The 20,896-nt window shown below is 40.3% G+C and overlaps 1 protein-coding gene across 2 annotated transcripts in view; it reads right to left on the bottom strand.

Annotated features, from left to right (window-relative positions):
- The window catches only part of ccser1 (coiled-coil serine-rich protein 1), a 129,867-nt gene that overhangs the window by 40,246 nt on the left and 68,725 nt on the right, over nt 1-20,896 (bottom strand). For both annotated transcript variants that reach the window (XM_086314606.1, XM_086314607.1), the window contains exon 10: nt 14,566-14,646. In XM_086314606.1, coding sequence (XP_086170732.1) covers nt 14,566-14,646 — 81 coding nt within the window. The remainder of the gene's footprint in view (nt 1-14,565; nt 14,647-20,896) is intronic.

Here is a 20,896-nt window from a genome sequence, read left to right as displayed (position 1 = left end):
TTACATTGATTTAAACAAGAAAAGAGATGATCTTGGAGCCAAGATCTTTCTCGGTCACCATCCCTTTTAGGCAGGATTGATTCACATAGGTATAATAAATAGGCAGCATTCTTGTCTACGTTACAGGACAAGGCAGTGCAGGTGGCATTCATTATCGGACGGAGGGTCTCCACACTGGGGCTTGATTGATTCTTACAACTGGCTCAATGTACTATTTGTCATGATTTTACTTCACAAAACCAGCATCCATTCTCCGATCTACTTCAGTCTGTAGTGAGACAGTCATTCCAGATGTGGAGTGCTCATAATATAACTGAAAAGTTACGTGAGTAAAGTCAGGTTAATCAAAGAATGTAATCAGTTCTAACAGTGGATGTCAAGAACTGGATTAGCTCATTTTGTGAAGCAAAACAAGTGAAGATCAGAGTAGAGCCGTACAGATGAATCAAGCCCTAGTACCAAGACCCCCTGTGCTTCCATCTAGTACATCAAGATAGACCACTACATAGACACAGTCACGTTCAGTCAGGTGATAGCAGAACAGAGACACTCACTCAGTTGTCTCCTTGTTGACAAAGTAGTGCTTCCATGGGCCTTGATGCCCTGTAAACAAAAGAGATGATGACACAAAATAACAAGCAGCCAAAAAGAAAAAGAAAAGAAGAAGAAGAAGAAGAAGGGGTCGGAGACAAAGAGGAATTGTATTTAGATCAGAAGAGGGAAACATAGTTTTCAACTTCACAGCAATCCTAAAGGAGCCTCTAACACTTCCTGCCAGCTTAATATGCATGACTGTAACTTCTCATTACGTCTAAACACCGCTAACAGGTCTTTCCAAACTGAACAGGAATAGTCATTGATGCAAAGAAGCTTACAATGCTTAGAAAGCTGAATCCTTGTTCCTTCTGTTGGACCGCATCATGTCTTGCACTACAGTTCATTTGTTCATATCTCACTCACTCATAGCGACTCTATACATGCGCACCTGATACTTTCTTTCCGACGACTCGGCAATGCGAAACGACTGCACACTCGCTTCCTTTTTATACTACTGAAGAACTGTGTGGTGTTTTGCGTCAATGACATTGGTTTTTGATGAGCAGAAGAAGAAAATAGAGCTAGTGGGTGACACCACAGCAAAGTAGAGGGTTTATAAATACTGGTGCTTTGTTCTTCATGTTCCCACACATGCTTGTTCTTTCCTGTACCCACACAGAAATTCACTTGCCAAAAACTACAAATGTTATAGCAATTCCACAACAATGTGTTTAAAGCCAACAGACAAGGACATCATTTTTGGGCAATTGTGTAAACATGTAGGAACAATACCCAGCTAACAGCATTTCCATGGCTTTTTCCCTCCGCAGTTACCTCCGTTATCCATATTAATGATGTCCCAGCTGGCAAGGTTATATTCCTGTTACTATAATTATTTGAATTTTTACACTGTGAAACAAAATGTATGAATAAATATGATTAGTTAACACTTCTCTTAAGATACCAGAGGAAAAACACTGTCTATTTATAACATAATCTTAAAGTTTGTTATTTTTTTTGTCACGCTACAGTAATTTTTTTAAATAGAGCCCAACGTGTTTTCGGTTTTGCTGACTGCATATCATTACTACTTAATATAATGGTCAGCTCAGGAGCCCCAAATGGACTACTTAATGCGTCCAGGCTTTGTAGTGGTAAAATGTTACATAATCTCCTGTTAACAAGACTTTCGACTGTTAAGGAGGCCTTAATGGTGCCAGTAAAGTGTTAGCCTCACCAAAGCTGATTCTAAATTGTTTTATTGTTCCCTTTATTTTACTGCATTTCAAAACATTATGAAGACAGCAGATGAGCTATATAGCATTTTAGATGGTAAATGGTAAATGGACTGATTTTTATATAGCGCTTTTCTACTCTCCTGGAGTACTCAAAGCGCTCTATACAACACGCCACATTCACCCATACACACCCATTCACACAACCACTCTATGCTTTGTCAGTGCTTTTTAACTAACATACATTCGTACACATTCATACTCTGATGGATGCATCGGAGAGCAAGTGTGGGTTAGTATCTTGCCCAAGGATATTTGGCATGCAGACTGAGGGAGCCAGGAATCGAACCACCAACCTTCTGATCAGCAGATGACCTGCTCTATCAAATTTACCTCACACATACGAAAAAAGAAGGCACAGACACCCGACCTCTGTGACTATTAAACCCTTCCTTTACGACCCCCAAAATAAAACATATAAACTAAATAAATAAATGGCTGCTTGTACTGTGCATTTATTATTACTGAGCTGCTGCACACAATCTCTTCAACTTAATAAGCAAATCAACCTCTTAGAGGTATGACAGGATTTTATTATATACAAACCCCATACTAGAGCCTGACTGATATCTGATTTTAAAGTTCGATATCGATACCGATATTCTTGTGATTTTTTTTATCTTTCAAACGCTTGAAGTATAAACTGATTCCCTAACAGTTTTGTGTGTGTTTACTTATGATTCATTACCAAGATAATATAATAACAGAATATAACAAAAAATAAATAAATATTGCCAGTCTTGGTAGCCAGGGATCGCTCCGCCAGGATTATATTGCTCAGCTGGCCTGGGAACGCCTGGGTGTTCCCCCGGACAAGCTGGAAGAGGTGGCTGGGGAGAGGGAGGTCTGGGCTTCTCTGCTTGGGCTGCTGCCCCCGCGACCAGGCCCCAGATAAGCAGAAGAAAATGGATGGATTGACTAAAAAAATATCAATCTTTCATGGATTACTTTTTTTCAAATTTGCCCAAATTTTTGTTCGTCGCGCGTTACCAAAAGCTGTAGAGTGACCTCAGGTGGACAAAATATGCAACATCAATAGCTACAACATTTTTAACTGGAAGTTATAAATGCGATACCCGTGTACTGGCAAATATTTAATGTCAGCCCTGTCAATATATCAGCTGACCTCTACTCTAAGACGTGCAGCCAGCCAACCTCCGAACACATGCACCCATCATGATTTTGTTTGTCTTCATCTGTTCAGCTTGATCCCAAAAAAATAAAAAAAAGAATACAAATAAAATCACTAGACAAATATGCCTGCACTGTGCAGCAGAATATCAGGAACCAGAAATATAAGGCCTGTCCTCTAACACCTATAAGACCCTAAACCAACAAACTGCCTGCAGTACTGAGAAAAGGGTACCAGTCTTGGAGAGCTCAGACTTTCATCAGCTTAGTAAAACACACAAAGACTTCTTGCTTCATGGTCATTATGCCCTGTACTGTATGCCTACATGTAGCCTCTTCTGCAGTTCTCTTCTGGGAGTTTTGCACAGCAACTTCAAGCCTCCTCTAGAAACCTTGTAAAACAAAAAACAACAAAACAAAACCACCTTGATTCGTGAACACCTGCTAAATGAGAGAGAAGCTTTCTAAGGCCTTCTTCTTTGAAGAAGTCTGGTATTTTGATCCTTGGGTTGCTCCGTAAAAAGACCAGGATGACCACACTTCACCTCCTACAGAATCTTCTCCAGAAGACACTGACATTTAAAGTTTCTTAGCCTGCCTGGCCAGCTGGTCTGAGGATTATCAGCACATGGTTAGAACTGAGAATCCTCAAAGTCAGTGGGTAAAACAAAAGTTACTCCCAACAGTACCACAGAGTTTAAAACGCTGTCTGAGTTGAAAACAGAATTTAAAGTATGGAGGACTGACTGGTTAAAGAGGAGGTCTGTTGAGTGTCTACATCAGCCGGGGATAGAGGAACCAGACCAGATCCTTTTTTCTTTTTATTTAATCCAGACCTGTTGCTTAAGGTGAAGAAACTCTTGTGCAGTTTGAAGACAAAAGGCTCTGAATGCTAACCAGTCCAGTGAACTGATAGGTATGATGAAAGGATTACAAGAGGTACCCGTTTTCCTAAAAAGCAAGTCTTTGAGTTATTACCAACTCAGCCTCAGGTACATGCTACTTAGTTAAGCCATTTTTCTTCTCTATATTTACTTTGTTTTAACCAATTTATTTGCTGTCTGAAGCATCTCTTTTAGGCTAAACAGTTTCTTTTGAGTTGGCTATTCTTGACTAGCCAGCTTTCTAATCTTTACAAAAGAAATATAACAAACTGTCTGCCATTTTCTAGGAAATTACCGATCTCCTCGGGTGAATATGACTACTGATCTTATTTTTGAGACAATATCAGAGCACTGAGACAGGAAGTCATCTTCTAAGATTTCCACGTGTATATTTTCAACATTTCTGGTGTTTGATTCACTTGATTTGCTGTTTTTTCAGCCTCGGTTGTCAGACTTTCTATCTAGCGCACGGTTCTGTCTGCCTACTGCTTATATTTTTCTCCACAGCTTGTCCCTCAGTATTATCAGAGCTACTGTCTATCACCTCACTGTTATGCCTCACAATTCGTTCATTGTTCAGTGTTTTCTGTGCCCGGTGCCAGTGGGGGCCTTCCTTGTTCCATGCAGAGCTACCTGTGGGTTGCAGCTGACCTGTTTTGTGCATACCTCCCTAAAACTCAGCAATACGTAATGCAGCCCAGTTAAAGTGGAATAAAAGAGGAACACTGTGAAAAGTTGGCCCTAAAGGTGTGATGCTGTGGGATGGAGACCAGAAGAAACCTGTAACACAGCATGAATAGCGACGAGGAAGGCCAAGGCAGGGTGACAGCGTAACGGTAATAAAGGAGTTGAGAGAGACGAGCGAGAGGGACGGACTGTGAACAGAGGGGTACATGGGTGGAAAGGCTGATAATAAAGATGAGAACAGAGGAAGAATAAAAGGATATTAAGGAATGGATGAGAAATGTGAAGAGGATGGAAAGAAAAGAGTAAATAAAGGCAAAAGAAATGCTTGGAAGTTTATGGACAGATCAGACTGAAGAAAAGTGATGAATGTAGGAATAGGAAAACCAAAAGCAATGAAGGGGCACAAACAAGGAAGAAACAATTAAATTTCAGACAGGTAAGTAAGAAAGAATATGAAAGGACACGACGTGAGTTGGATATAAAGTAATAAAAAGAGAAGAATTTATGAAAACTATAAGTAGGACAGAAAGCTGCATCTCTCACGCTCCTCCTCGTTCTCGCTTCCTTCCTTTTCTCTTTTAGCAGCACCATTACTCAGTAAGGACTAGGCTGTACAAAATGATCTACTTTACAGGAATAGGAGTCGGAGACCTACATAGTCACAATCATCACTGGACCCTCCATCCTCTGGCTTAAACTGGCACAGACGTGGAGAGCACTAATGCTGGAGATCTGTATTAAATACTGATTCAGGATCCCCAGCTCCAGGAAGACACGGATGGATAAGTTAGCTGTGATTTTTAGGAGCTCGCATTGAAAACGGGGGGTTCGCTGAACATGATCTGTGTAACCATAGCAGTAATAGGTGGCTATAAGTACAGGAATACTACACTAAAGGCTTCTTTTCCCACCGGACTCGATTGATCAATAACTCTAGACAAAAACATCCCCAGAACAAAGGCAAAGAAAAAGGATGCTTTAGTTCGTACAAGTGTCGGGGCAATCATTTCACTTGGCTAAAAGGTGGCTCCAGTTTGCAAGCATCATTACTGCAACTGATCAGTTAACTGGGGACCTTTTTTTTTTTTTTACAATCAGTCTACTATTAAAGAGCTGACATGGAGAAAAACAACCTAAAGTTTTGAACACATTTTTGTGGAAATGTGATGATATGCAAACAAAGATCCTTGAAGTAGTTGCTGTGAATGTCTTAATGTTGTAATTCAACCACAAGCTGAAAGAGAACAACAATGAAGAAAATATTGTCTGCTCGGTTGGTGAGGTCACAGAAGAAGAAGAAATCTCTGCCCCAACCATGATACACAGCCGCTGAAAAAAAAAAATCAATCTGTACTTTAAAACTTAAACGGTACAGGAGACTATATGTGCTGCTTTTCTCCACAAAATTGTTTTCTCAGAAAGAACTTTAAAGGGCTGTCCCCACAGGGAGACGTGTCAGCAGAATAAACTTGTCCTTTGCTTCGGGGTTATGCACAGACATATATAAATATCTATTTCTGTTTTTGCTGCCCTGCACTGACATTAGCTGTCAGAGTTTTAGTTATTCAACACATCTAATTATGTCTAAACATTTATCTGCTAGTCTTGAGCAGCAGTGAAACCACAGAAACTGGAAAGTATGCTATTTTGAAAGCAGAGTGATTTCAAACCTAAGTCTAACTCATAAAAATACAGGCTTGTTATGCTTTGTGACCCATTTAAACTCATGGACCAATTTCATTAGGTACACCTGTTCAACTGTTTGTTGCTGTAAATACCTAATCGGCCAATCACATTGTAGCAACTCAATGAACTTAAACATGTAGACACAAACGAGATGCCACGCTAAAGTTCGACCCAACTATCAGAATGTGGAATAAAGGTGATTTATTTGACTTTGCACGTGGAGTGTTTGTTGGTGCCAAACTGGCTGGTCTGGTATTTCAGAAACTGCTGATCTGGGATCTTCCTGCATAGGCTGGTCAGATGATTCTCGATTTCTGGTGCAACGCTTGGATCAGAAATGGCACACTTGATACCACATGACGCGACAGTCTGCCTTAGCAGTTCTGCTATGTCCATCCCTTCATGACCACAGTGTACCCATCTTCTGATGGCTGCTTCCAGCAGGATAGCACACCATGTCATAAATAAGGCTCAAAACATCTCAAGCTGGTTCAATTCAGTTTCATTTATACAAGATCCAGTCACAACAACAGCAGTTGCCTCAAAGCACTTATATATATATATATATATATATATATATATATATATATATATATATATATATATATATATATATATATATATATATATATATATATATATACACACACACACACACCCATATGACAGAGACCCTACAACAATACAAAGAAGACTCCAACAATCAAACAGCCTCTGTAGCGCAAGCACTTAGCGACAGTGGGAATCGCTTTTAATAAGAAGAAACTCGCAAAATTGGAGGCAAGAGGAGGTTCAACACTGTAGTAGCAATTTCTAGAAATGAAAGTATTGAGTAAGTATATATGGGTTTCGCTTCCATCATAAGGTAAATTAAACTCTTATTAAATGTGTTGTTTACAATCACTTTGGCTTTTAACAACAGCCACCAACTATAAGCACTAACACTTTTATTTTCTAAACCTAAATATGTATAAATGATTGTGTTTTATCATGATGACCTGTCAGGTGGTGTTAGTCTGTGAGTTTCAACATTCACTCAAAAAAAAAAACGCCGGCACATTTTCATTCGAAATGACCCACCAAACTCAAAAAGATGCTCCTTCTCCTCATTAAACGTGGGAGAAAAATGTACTCCGTAGCACAGTGTACTGCTTTTGAGACAGTAAACCAGAATGATAGACAAAGAGGAAAGAATCTGCATGATCTTCTTAAATGTTTCTTTATTCAAATGTAATGGCCCACAAACAGACCATAAACGAGGCGCTCCTGTCATTCTTTTTAGATGCCACTGAGGCGATAGGGGATGAGGAGATGGGTGGGAATAGAGCAAGGGGAGAAAAGGAGAAAGAAGTAGGAGGCAAAAAAAAGGAAAGTTGCACAAATCTACTGAGAATACAATACGACGGAGTAAAGGAGTGAGGGGGACAAAGTAAGAAAGGGAACAGGAAAGAGTGAGCTAACTATCAAGAGCTTTTGATCCCATCCATAAAACGTTCCTTTTAAGAATGCCCATGAAATTAGCTTGGTGAAAGAAAGCAATCTCAATTGACTGAATCCACTCTAAGAAACTTTCAAACAGCCACCACATCTCCAGCTCTTAAGAGTCTCCGCGGACATAAAATAGCTCCTCGCCTTTTTCTCCAGGCACCTTCTTTTTTGTACTCTTTCTCAGTTTCCCTTTCACCTTACCTGCCAACTCAACATTGGCACAATCACAGAAAGAGAAATCTTTAAGTGTACAATAGAAAAAATGGGGTCAGTTGACACTTTCCAGTTTGTGTTTGACTAAAGCTAGGATGCTACTTGTCAGCTTAAGGATGCATAGAAATCAACGGGGGAATTCTGAAATGCTAAAGCCAGGTCAACATCTAAAACTAAAACACTGTAATCAATCATGCTGTGCTGACACATTCACACAGTAGACAGTGATGACCGTTTCCGCTTTGTCAGCAAAAGTGTATGTCCATATTGAAAAAGCAGTGCCGGTGCATTTTAACTTTTTTAAATTTACTGTATCCGCATGTTTGATTCGGCCACAATTTTGCCCCGGATGCTCTTCCTGACCCAACCCCCCTGTTTTATCCCTGCTTGGGGCAGCACTCGGAGTACACTGGCTCATGGCCTACCCTGTGGCTGGGTCGGCTAGAGCTGCCAGGCAGGAGGAAAAGAGGAAGACCTCAGAGGTTTATGGATGTAGTGAAGGAGGACACACAGAGGGGTGACGTGACAGAAGAGGATGCTAGGGATAGGGTGAGATGGAGGCAGATGATCTGCTGTGGCAAACCCTAAAACGAGCATCCAAAAGAAGAAGAAGAAGAAGAGTCTCACTGCATCCACAGCACGGCCTTGTTTCGAAGCTCTTGTGAGACAATCAGAGACACTGTTTGAACTAAGCTGTTACTGAATCTGTTGTGAACTGTTTACATGATGGGGAAAACAGTCACCAGAGTTTTTAAATGGTGCGTGCTGGATTTGAATGCTGATTCCATGTGTTCTAGTTACCACTGTAAATAAAGTTATGACGCTTTACTGTAGATAGATAGAGGCTTCAAAGTAACTGTCTCGATTCATTCCAAGTTGGCTGCTGGGTTGTGAGACTTTCTTTCATAGCTCTTGTGATAAGGATCCAGAATACCAACTATATGACACATGTCTAAATCTGTTTTAGTACACAGAATCCAAAATCACACAGATTGCAATACAAAAAAGGCAACTGGACCATAGCCACTTAATGAATAAACATATCATATATGCAGACATAGGGCTGCTCGATTATGGCAAAAATGATAATCACGATTATTTTCACTGAAATTGAGATCACGATTATTTGACGATATTTATTTAACCCTTTAAGACCTACCATAGAACCAAGTCCACCAGAGCTTATATTATTATTTTTTTTACATGTTGTAGTGCCATTTGTGGGAGCATTTCAAGTTGCTATACATCAATACAACTGTTATAGCCCATATTTTAATAATATGTATGCATTAAGTCCATAGTAATTACATAAATTGCAAAAAAGTGCAATAAACTACAAAAAAAATTGAAAATCGCTTTTGTTTTGTTTACATATATTTCTACTTGGAGAAATTTAAGAGGTTTATCCCTCAAAACTTTAAATACAATAAAGTTGCAAAAAATAGTTTCCCACCACAGGAAATTTATTTTGAGTGTCTTCATAGTTTTATTTTGGAGATACAGCAATTTTTATATACTGCAGGAAAAACAAAAAACAATCCTATGATGCAAATTTGCAAAGAAAACAGCAGGTGCATCATTTCACTTTGGGAAGTGTTACGAACAGCTGATAGGAACGGCAAAGCCTGTTTCTGGAATATTATGTTTTTGTTCCTGCAAGCGCTTTTTATGCAATTTTTGCAAAGCTATATGTGGAAGGAAACCGTGACCGAGGACAAGCTGATGGCATCAGATGTAAGTACAACTCCTCCAGTTTCATATGCAAAACAAATTATTGCGCTAGCTTACACGGTTCCGGTTCTACAGGGATTTAACAATAGTTACGCAAAACGGAGCATGCAGCTCTGACCGGCTTTAAAGGGTTAACAATGACTTTAAAAAAATAATATAAAATAGTGTGCAACACCACTGAAGTTTTTTTTTTTTAAACTCTCTTTTCAACCAACGGCAGTCACTCTCCAAATAACTTCTGCTTAGCTTTCCGAGCTTCCCTCGGGTCCTCTTAATCAGCGGTCTCCAACCTTTTTTGCGCCACGGACGGTTTATGCCCGACAATATTTTCACGGACCGGCCTTTAAGGTGTCGCGGATAAATGAGGGAGGGGCTAATAATCGGCTCAGTCATTTTTAATGATCGTTGAAAGCCCAGATCGTAATCGTGATTAAAATTCGATTAATTGAGCAGCCCTATGCAGACAGATTTTTATTTCATTAGTTACACATCAAATTCACATTTTTATTGCACTTTTACTCTTTTACCGAGGTCTCAGTTTTCCCATTATTCTTGCCAATTTATTCTGGCAATCTGTCGTCACACCAAAGCTTAAATCAGCTGAAAAAGGTCACTGGACTAAAATGTGCTTGATTAAGGGTCTTGTTTTTTAAAAAATTATTATTACAGCATATTAAATTTGCCTAACTTTGCTCGTTTTTCCAGCTACAACAGTAGGAAAGTAACAAGATGAGTATCTTTAATCTAATTGGACTCAAAATTTATGCAATCAATCACCTGAAAGGACACCCTGTACTTGTCAGTGAGAAGTGAGGCATACGCACGTGAAATTCAAGTAGCTCTTCTCTTTCTGACCTTAGTAGAAGGTCAGAAAAGTAGAATACAAGTGGTATAATGTGAAATGTCAGCCTGAAGTTGTAGATCTGTTGAGTACGGGGCCAGGAGCTGTCCCTGGGACAGAGTGTCAGAGGCAGGGAAACCAGGGCAGGACAATCCCACATGAATTTCCTGAGCTCGGAGAGGAGAGCTTCTGAAAGCTAACTTCTGTGCTTTCGGGGGGTCAGCGATCAAAAGCAGGATGGAAGAAAGAAAGGACGAAAACCAAGTGAGGAAAAGCAAGAGGACGTTCCAGAAAATAGGGAGCGTGAGGTAGAGAGAGAGAAACGGAGAGAGTGAGATGGTCGACCCCGCGAAAGTGGTAGAGGCAGTAGAAATAGCTGCCCCACTTGTAGACACACTTTCTGTTGCTAGCAGACTGTCCTTGATGCACTGGGGTAGCTAACCTATATAGGCTTGCTCCATGCTGTAGCAATGCACTCTGTTACTCTTCCCCTCGCTTTTATGCACACATGGTGGGGGGTGGGGTGGAGCACGGCATAAAATCAGGCCACACATGCTGAAATCTACTGCTGAGTTAAGTCACCTGCATTGCTAGCCTAGCTTGCTAGCGGGCAACCAGCTGCTCCTCTAATTAAGGGACCATCTTCTCGAGGGGCTTGAACATATGGAAGGCTGTATAGCCAGGTAATATTCTTATAATAGACACCAAAGCCATACTCTGGAGTACTGACCAGACTTCTTAAAGCTGGATGGACTCTATTAAGATGAAGAGATCGCTATATGATCCACGCCTATATTCCTTCCTTTACAGCGTGGTAAAAGAGTTTTTTGGAAAACTGCATACGTCCAAAGTACCTTCGATACTTCAATGAGCACCTTCAACGCCCATAAGACTTTTGTCCTACTGCTGTTAAACAGACCAATACAGCATGCTAACATCACTGTTTTCCACCTGCGGAGCAGATGAGACAATTAGTGGCACTTCTTGAATTAAAATGATTACCCACCAATTAATCAAACCACTTCACCTCAGAGAGTGGATATAACTGAGTGAATCTTTAGAGCTTGAATCTCTCTTTATATGCACTACATCGCAGCCGAACATATTTTTCACTACCTGGTGGTCCTGGTGAGGCAAATCAAAGTGATTGTCTGAAATTAGTTTTAATGAAAAGAATTAAAAGCAATCAGAAAGTCAGGGAGGAAAAAAATATTAGAACTTAGGGTATCAAACAACAGTAACTGCTCAATATGCAGTCCCTTCGTCAGGACAAACAATGAGTAATAATTCAACTAAAGTCATGTCCCATTAATGGCATGGCCATACTGATACTGACAACACATAAAACACACAAACAGCAGCATTAATGAGTGAATTATACTGTATGAGGCATAACGCAACCTATTTTACTGAAGTTACTCTGACACTTCCAACAGCATTTTATTGACACCGCTGTCCAAGGCCAGGACTAATGGCTACTTCGCAAAACAACCATACACACATACACACTTGCATAGGCAGACACATGGGCATGCATACAAATTTGCACACCAATACAACTGCAAACAGAGCGCCACACCTTTATTTACTTTAGCCTTGAGCACCAAAAAACTGCACATAGCTACTTCAGACTACGTTTTGAGAAGTCCATTAGCCAGTAATTGCAAATGAAGCCAAAAAAAAAATTGAAGTGAAGTAACCAACAGATGTATACGACAAACAACTGATAGGGAGAATGATTGCAGGTATGGTAAAATTATAGGCTTCAGGATTGTATCATCATACATATGTAGCAGTAAAGTAGCATTTTTCTGAGGCACAGCAAGGTCCCTGCCTTGCCTGCACCTGTTTTGGTGACTCACTGTGCATCACAGAGAAACAAAGTAGGGGGAGTGTCACTAGCAATCCTGCACTACACTGCAATTTTGGTGTCAAGATTCACAGAATTTTTCTTCTCTTAAGCCTGCCTGTGTGGACCTGGTCAAAAGTGCACTGCAGCTACTGTAGATCTGTGCTATTTTCGATAGCTAATGTGTGTGACAGACCTTTCAAAACCCTGTGTGAAAAAAGGCATATTTGTCTTGTCTGTTTCATATTTACTTTCCATTCTCCCGACAACAGAAACATCTACTAGCACTACATGTTCATAGCCCAAAACAGCTCGGTTTCCAGTCGGGTAAAGTAAATATTAAGGTTCTCACCAGTTATTTTGATTAAAGGCGTATCCAATTACCTGATTACTTTACTCAGCTGGCATAAAAAGTAGGCATGTGTGTTCAATCTCTAATTTGAGTAATGACATTGTTAAAGCACAGATGCACAAATTATGAATGCTTTGTGTTTTTGTTGGACTACACTGTATCGACACAATAATCTGACCAGGTAGCCCGGTCTGAACTGTGCGGGGTGTTGATTTGGGTTAGGCAGGAAAATGGGGATCAAGCAAGATAATGAACCATTTTATGTCATAGAAAAGTGAAGTTGTATACCAAAGACATACAAAAATTAAAACACGCAGCTCTGTGGCTTCTTTGAAGTTCTAGTATAAGGTTCACCAGCTATCGTAACTAGCACGTTTAGCTGTGTGGTAAACACATAAAGCCTTGGTTGCCACTATCTGTTTAAAGTCTTATCCCAAATCACCAGCTAGTGCCTTCTTCCAGATCACATTATAAGTGTCAAGAAAGAGGGAAAGCAGGACTGAGTGAGGAGCAGTATCTCTATCAACAGATTCAAGATTTTATGATTCTATAATCACAAAATCTGACACTGCGACCACTGTAACGGGCAAAAAATATATCGTCCAAGCACAAACAGGATCTTGATCCGCCGATGCCAAGATGTTACAAAGTCGAAATAAATTTCATAAATCTGACTACTTTAATATTGTAATATTCTACAGAGGCTTCGAGAGAACAGGGTAAACATGACAGACTTTTGATGCAAAGCTTCTTAGGTTGATATTAGGTAGTGGTGCAAAACCATATCTGTTGATTTAACTGTGTTTGTCGACTTTATAGCTACAGCAAGTGACTCAAGAGTCTGCACTCCACTGTGTGTTATTTATTATTTTTAGCTTTGATTTAACAAGTAGATTTTTCAATTAACATTCCACTCTCTGAGGTCTCTGCTTCCGGCTCTCATCTCTATGACTGCCATGTGTAGTAAGTGACAATAAAACTTAATAAAAATCAACTGCTTTAAAACTGATAGCTCTGCATGATATTTTTTTCTGTTGCTGAATACGTGGAGATGAAGGGACACTGCTGCTCATGCAAAACTGTTGTTTCTGTTACAATGTCCAAATAATGTATTTGATTTGCTCTCAAACACTATCCTGTGCCAGTGTGTGTTGGGAAGTCAGTGCGTTGGTGGGAATACTGTGCACCTACTCACTCACACAAATGCAAAGCTTTCTCTCTTTAACAGTGTTTCTTGCCAACTTTATACACAGCAGGATTAAAGACATAAAGGAACCTTGAGAGCAGCAAAGAAGACGAGGGAAAAAAGTGTTTTAAAAGAAAGAAAAGAGTGACAAAGAAACAGACCCCAAAACTCTGCTCCTGTTTCCACAGGCAGCCATTTTTAGACAGTCATCCATTAAGTCTGCTATGTTCCCATACTGTCAGCCCCTAGTGAAGCCAAAGAGGCCATGTCAGCTGAAGGCGTTAGGCAGCAGGCAGGTAGGATGCATCACAGCACTCTGAGCACTGTGGGAATTGGAGGAAGAAGGGGCGGAGCAGGTAGTGGACTATAATATGACTGTCACTGCAGGAAAATATCTTCAGAAAAAAGTAAGATGGATTATAGATTTAGTTCAACATGAAAAGATGGTTTTTAAGAGATGGGAAAAAAAAGGAGGGGCAGAGAGACAGCTGCTGTGACGCAGCATAAAATACAATGATATACATATGAGGATAGAAAAATAGGGAAGGAACGAGTTTGCACTGGAAAGTTAAAAACTGAGCCTAATTTTGTGACTCAGGTGTCTTAAAAGATAGTGTACAAAGCCCTGTTTGTGTGACAGAGCCTCACAAAGCTAAAGTGTGCCTACTGTCTGTGAGTGACTCACCTCTGGCCCCATGTGTTCAGTCTGTGTTGTGCGGTCAGTCATTTGGCAGTCTTTCATCTTCAGGGCAGCTTTGGCACTCTCCTGCACAGAAAACAAACACACACCCATCAGCCGTGTCCAAAATTTCACAAAAAAAATAAGCGAGAGAAACATCAAATATATATAAATGAGAACAAGTACTCTCCCAGCAGACTTACGCCATTTCCTCCACTCGCAACAGTTGGTACAGCTGGCTTGCATGCTTAGTTAGCTATCAAAAGAAAAAGAAAAACTGCATCTCTGAACAGCCTTAACCATTTCTTTCCTTTGGCTGCATTTTCTGGAAATCAAAGAGGTCGTAAAAATGGGCTGAATTGCAGGAAAACTTTTCTCCAGCCAAATATTGGAGCATGGACCTTCCACAAAGTGTAGCCTCAGAGAAGAATTCATAAAAATTGACAGGTAGCACTGTCCAGCTCACTAAAAAGGTCCTTCTACTGGATAATTAATAGGTTTCCTCTGGCAGATTTACAATCAAAGGATAGAGAGAAAAGCTTTGGCTCTTTTTCTTTAAATGCAGAACTTTTACCTTGACCGGGAGGCTGCCAACAACTCCGGTGTTACCCCTGTATGATTATTTTGAAAAAAGCAGGATGCGAGTCCTCTGAATGAAAAGAGCTGAGCACTACTTCCACCGGGAGCACTTTATGACGATGTCACTAATCATTCTGACATCTCTGCCCTACGCTGCTCATGGGTTACAGAAGAGAACGGTTTGAAAGGTGCAGTGGCTATGAAATATTGAGAAATTCATTAACCTTGATTAAAATTCATCAACCAAATTAGGACTAGGCGTAAGGACGGGTTCATGGTAAGTACTCTAGAATAAAATGAATTTATGTTATAGTTCTTAACTCAAATATATACTGTCTACTTCAGAGTGAGCACAAGTAAGCTGACAGATTGAGTTAAAAATCAGTTTTCATTAATCATGCCTTCAAATGCATAAAAAGAAAAGGAAGGCTTTCTGCAGCTAAATGCTGCAGTTGGAACACGGTCCTTCAACAAAATGCACCAGCAGAGAAAAAAGTGACAGCTAGTGATGGCCAGCCAGCTAGCAGGTCGTTCTAGGAGATAATTAATAGGTTTTCACTGGCAGATTTACAGACGGAGGCAGAGCGAGGAGAGCTTTGGCTATGAGCTGCCCTTTCCTTCAAATGCTGCACTTTAACTTAGCTGCAGCAGGAAAGGTTTCCCTTTTAGACTCTCTTACACAAAGACAGGTACAGATCCTCTGTAATGTTCACGCACACAAACTGCACAACTTCATAAATGTGAAGCAATGCCAATGCCCAAGGGCGTATGGGGCAGATAAAACAGGGCTAGGCTGTGGATGCAGTGCGGATGAGGCCTAGAGTTAGATTATTATTATGCAAACAAACACGCAGACTTGTTCTCGTGACATCACACAAGCTGTATATGTTTGGAAATCGTATCCAGCTGGTTGTGGGAGCCAAAACATCTCTGTCAGTGAGAAGTGCCAAGCAGATGAATACACACTGTCAGCGGTGATCAGCATCTGTGTGTGTCCGAGCATGCAAAAGCAACTGCATACCCTAAACTCTGAGTGATAGAACCATGTGTGATCTAGGAGAATAAAATGAGAATGAAAGAGAAGAATTTTGATAATCCCAGCAGGAAAATGTCCCCATGTAGAAGCAAAGGAAAGAGAGAGAGAGACAAAGAGTGAAAAAAAAAAAGCAGAAAAGAACCATAATTATAGATTCAGGTGTAAAGTAAATACAAGAGGAATGTGATTAAATTAGATAAAGACTTGGACTGTTTTATGAATAGGTCAGGTGATATTCTATATTTCCGTTAGTATGATAAGTAAAACTCAAGTAAAACTTTACCCAAGTTGAGACCTCAAACTTTTGCACACGTTTAAGTCACAGCGGGAGTGTTTCAGTAGCAGATCGTGAAGTTAGCATAGGGTAATTTCTTTGCCGGGTCTTAAAATTTGGTAAGTACAACCTCAGATGAATAAAAGCACGTTGAATATTACACTGTGTGATTATTTATTCAGAAAATTAAGCATGTGAAAAACTATGTACTCCTTCAAAAGGAATTATGAGGGTAAGTAGCACCCAGGTGCTGCTAATCAAAGGCACCTGATTAACTGATCATCACCTCTATAAAAGCACCAGTTTTGCCTGTTTTCTGGTCTGCAGCATTCAGGTGCTTTAACATGATGCCAAGAAGGAAAAACATCAGCAGTGATCTTGGAGGAGGCAATTGTTACTGCCCATCAATCTAGGAAGAGTTATAAGGTCATTTCCAAACAGTTTAAAGTCCATCATTCTACAGTTAGAAAGATTATTCACAAGTGGAAAACATTCAAGTCAGCTGTCAATCTTCCCAAGTGGTCATCTCAGTGCATCCACCCCAAGGTCAGACCTGCTGTGCTAAAAAAATAAAATAAAATAATCACCCGAGAGTTACATCTTAAGGTGGATTTATGGTATTGTGTTTGTGTCCATTTGTGCCTATACACAGCTTTGGAGACCATTGTCTACGTGTGGTAGCTGTTACCAGTGATCAGCGTCACAAACAACTGGTTTGTGGACTACTCTTGCTTTACACAAAGAGCTGAAAAGTCCACTGCAGACACTGACTTTGCCATGCTGTTTATTTTAATATTTGATGTTTTTCACACTACTTCCGTTTAAGCTGAAGTCTTCTTCTACTCCATTTCCTGCTCCGGCCTACTTTTAAACCAGTCAGCACAATTTGAGAAAGACTAGACGTATGACTTGTGTGGAAGGATTGTTCTGCGAAGTTGCATCTGAACGACTCAGAAGATACAGTAGGGCAAAAAAGTATTTAGTCAGCCACCGATTGTGCAAGTTCCCCCACCTAAAATGATGACAGAGGTCAGTAATTTGCACCAGAGGTACACTTCAACTGTGAGAGACAGAATGTGAAAAAAAAATCCATGAATCCACATGGTAGGATTTGTAAAGAATTTATTCGTAAATCAGGGTGGAAAATAAGTATTTGGTCAATAACAAAAATACAACTCAATACTTTGTAACATAACCTTTGTTGGCAATAACAGAGGTCAAACGTTTACTATAGGTCTTTACCAGGTTTGCACACACAGTAGCTGGTATTTTGGCCCATTCCTCCATGCAGATCTTCTCGAGAGCAGTGATGTTTTGGGGCTGTCGCCGAGCAACACGGACTTTCAACTCCCGCCACAGATTTTCTATGGGGTTGAGGTCTGGAGACTGGCTAGGCCACTCCAGGACTTTCAAATGCTTCTTACGGAGCCACTCCTTTGTTGCCCGGGCGGTGTGTTTTGGATCATTGTCATGTTGGAAGACCCAGCCTCGTTTCATCTTCAAAGTTCTCACTGATGGAAGGAGGTTTTGGCTCAAAATCTCACGATACATGGCCCCATTCATTCTGTCCTTAACACGGATCAGTCGTCCTGTCCCCTTGGCAGAAAAACAGCCCCATAGCATGATGTTTCCACCCCCATGCTTCACAGTAGGTATGGTGTTCTTGGGATGCAACTCAGTATTCTTCTTCCTCCAAACACGACGAGTTGAGTTTATACCAAAAAGTTCTACTTTGGTTTCATCTGACCACATGACATTCTCCCAATCCTCTGCTGTATCATCCATGTGCTCTCTGGCAAACTTCAGACGGGCCTGGACATGCACTGGCTTCAGCAGCGGAACACGTCTGGCACTGCGGGATTTGATTCCCTGCCGTTGTAGTGTGTTACTGATGGTGACCTTTGTTACTTTGGTCCCAGCTCTCTGCAGGTCATTCACCAGGTCCCCCCGTGTGGTTCTGGGATCTTTGCTCACCGTTCTCATGATCATTTTGACCCCACGGGATGAGATCTTGCGTGGAGCCCCAGATCGAGGGAGATTATCAGTGGTCTTGTATGTCTTCCATTTTCTGATGATTGCTCCCACAGTTGATTTTTTCACACCAAGCTGCTTGCCTCTTGTAGATTCACTCTTCCCAGTCTGGTGCAGGTCTACAATACTTTTCCTGGTGTCCTTCGAAAGCTCTTTGGTCTTGGCCATGGCGGAGTTTGGAGTCTGACTGTTTGAGGCTGTGGACAGGTGTCTTTTATACAGATGGTGAGTTCAAACAGGTGCCATTCATACAGGTAACGAGTGGGGGACAGAAAAGCTTCTTACAGAAGACGTTACAGGTCTGTGAGAGCCAGAGATCTTCCTTGTTTGAGGTGACCAAATACTTATTTTCCACCCTAATTTACGAATAAATTCTTTACAAATCCTACCATGTGAATTCATGGATTTTTTTTTCACATTCTGTCTCTCACAGTTGAAGTGTACCTCTGGTGCAAATTACTGACCTCTGTCATCATTTTAAGTGGGGGAACTTGCACAATCGGTGGCTGACTAAATACTTTTTTGCCCCACTGTATCTGGAACAACAGTGGAGATGTTTAACCATAAATCACAGCACTACATATGGCCAAAACAGAAGAGGATATCAACGCCATGATACATTGGCAATATCAACATGTGGAACAACTAACACGCAGAGTGAAAAAACAGACCCCCTTTTGCTACATCACGAACAATTAAACCTATAAACAATCTAGAGTACAAGATTTACCAAAAGGTTTTTTTTATTTATCTACTTATTTGATCTATTTAATCATAACACATCTTAGCTGTAGGGGAACAGACTCATTTTGGTAATATAAATTTTTTTGTAAGCAGCAAACATTTGACCAAACAGTTAAACTCTAATTTATTGAGGTCAGTTGTCCCATTATCATGACAGAGGGGGGGATATGAAGGAGGATGTAGATCCCAGTGCAAAGGCATTCAATAATAGGGTTGGTCCAAAAATAATGTATGGGAGAGGGAGTGTGAAACACTGATGCACAGAAGAGAGACCTGTGAATAAATGTGTTTTATTTAGAAGCTGCAATGTGAAAAGGCTTAAAAAGGTGTTTTAATGTGTGAGTGTTAAGTCTGTTACACTGCCCATCAACACGAATTTCAGAGAGGAACATTGACGTTACATGTAGCCTACTGCCTGTCTGCCTGCCTGCCAGCCAGGCTGCCTGAAAATTGCTCAATTTTGACATTAATTCGACATTAGATGCGCACAGCACTGAAAACAGCACAGTGAGAAAGAGAAGAGAGGGGGATAGGTGCTGCTGACAGAACGGCAGAACGCGAAAGGACGGGAGTCAAAGAGAGAAAGAGTTGGGGGGGAATAGACGCATGTTCCAGAGAATGATCAAACAAACAGATGCCACATGAGACTCAAGTCTGGGTTAGACTGGCATCTCTTACAATACCGCTACAACTTTGGCACATTATTCTACTAAAGCCTGGCACAATGTCTGCATTGCATTACATCGACAGAATAGGTGACAAATTGCAGACATTTTAATGGCATTTCTGCAGATGATCCAACAATCACGCTCCAGAGGACGAGAAGGAAAAAAAAAGGAAAACACTGTCAAGACGATACATTTTGCATTTACATCTCTATATTTCAAATAAATGGTGAGCACATTTAAAATGGAAAAGTCGTTGCTTCGCATCTTATACCTCTCGTTTGGCGGGAGTCCCAATAATTTTTTGTCATTACATTAAGCTGGCGTGAACGAGCAGTTTACATTAACGAAGACAGGCTTTCTGCTGTTGATGCTGTGACTTCAAGCCAACTATAAAACCATTCTCACATAATGTACTCTCTCTTTTATGGTCAATCTTTTCTAGAAGATCTTAAGAAGATGATAAACTGACAAAGCGATTTTAACAAAAGTTACACTTTCTAGTCCTTTGAAATCCATGTGTTTTGGTTTGTTGTTTTTTTTAGTTAACATTTCTTTTAAAAGTCTGAACCCTTAAAATGTGCTTCAAAGAAAATTTGTCTTTAATTTATATCCTTAAAACAAATAATTCAAACACACTCAAGCTGTTTTAATTATTCATATCAAAGTTCCAAAAGACAAAGATGAAGAAAAAGACACTGTGATAGAGATAAAACACAATATATGAGCAAACCTTCCATGTCTCAAACTTTGAGTTGCTTCTCTTATCACCTACAAAGACAGAGTATTTTTTGGAAGGGAAAAATAAATATTTCACCTCACTGGATTCATTTATATTTACTAAGGGATTCATCAGAAGCTGTCACTTACTGTCATTTTATTTTACTTTTTTCTTGTGCAAAAAAGAAAGGGAAAAAAAAAACATGCCACATTGCAAAAGAAGGAACTCGGGCATCATTATCATCAAAAGTCTACATAATGATTTGAATTACTTTTAGAACTAAGATC

This window comes from Aulonocara sp. 'chitande type north' Nkhata Bay, linkage group LG12 (assembly GCF_057382095.1).
Source record: "Aulonocara sp. 'chitande type north' Nkhata Bay isolate Kocher_YH1m ecotype deep benthic linkage group LG12, A_spYH_male_GT1.1, whole genome shotgun sequence".
Lineage (NCBI taxonomy): Eukaryota > Metazoa > Chordata > Actinopteri > Cichliformes > Cichlidae > Aulonocara > Aulonocara sp. 'chitande type north' Nkhata Bay.
Note: the sequence above shows the minus strand (reverse complement) of the source record. Positions and strands in the feature narration are given on the sequence as shown.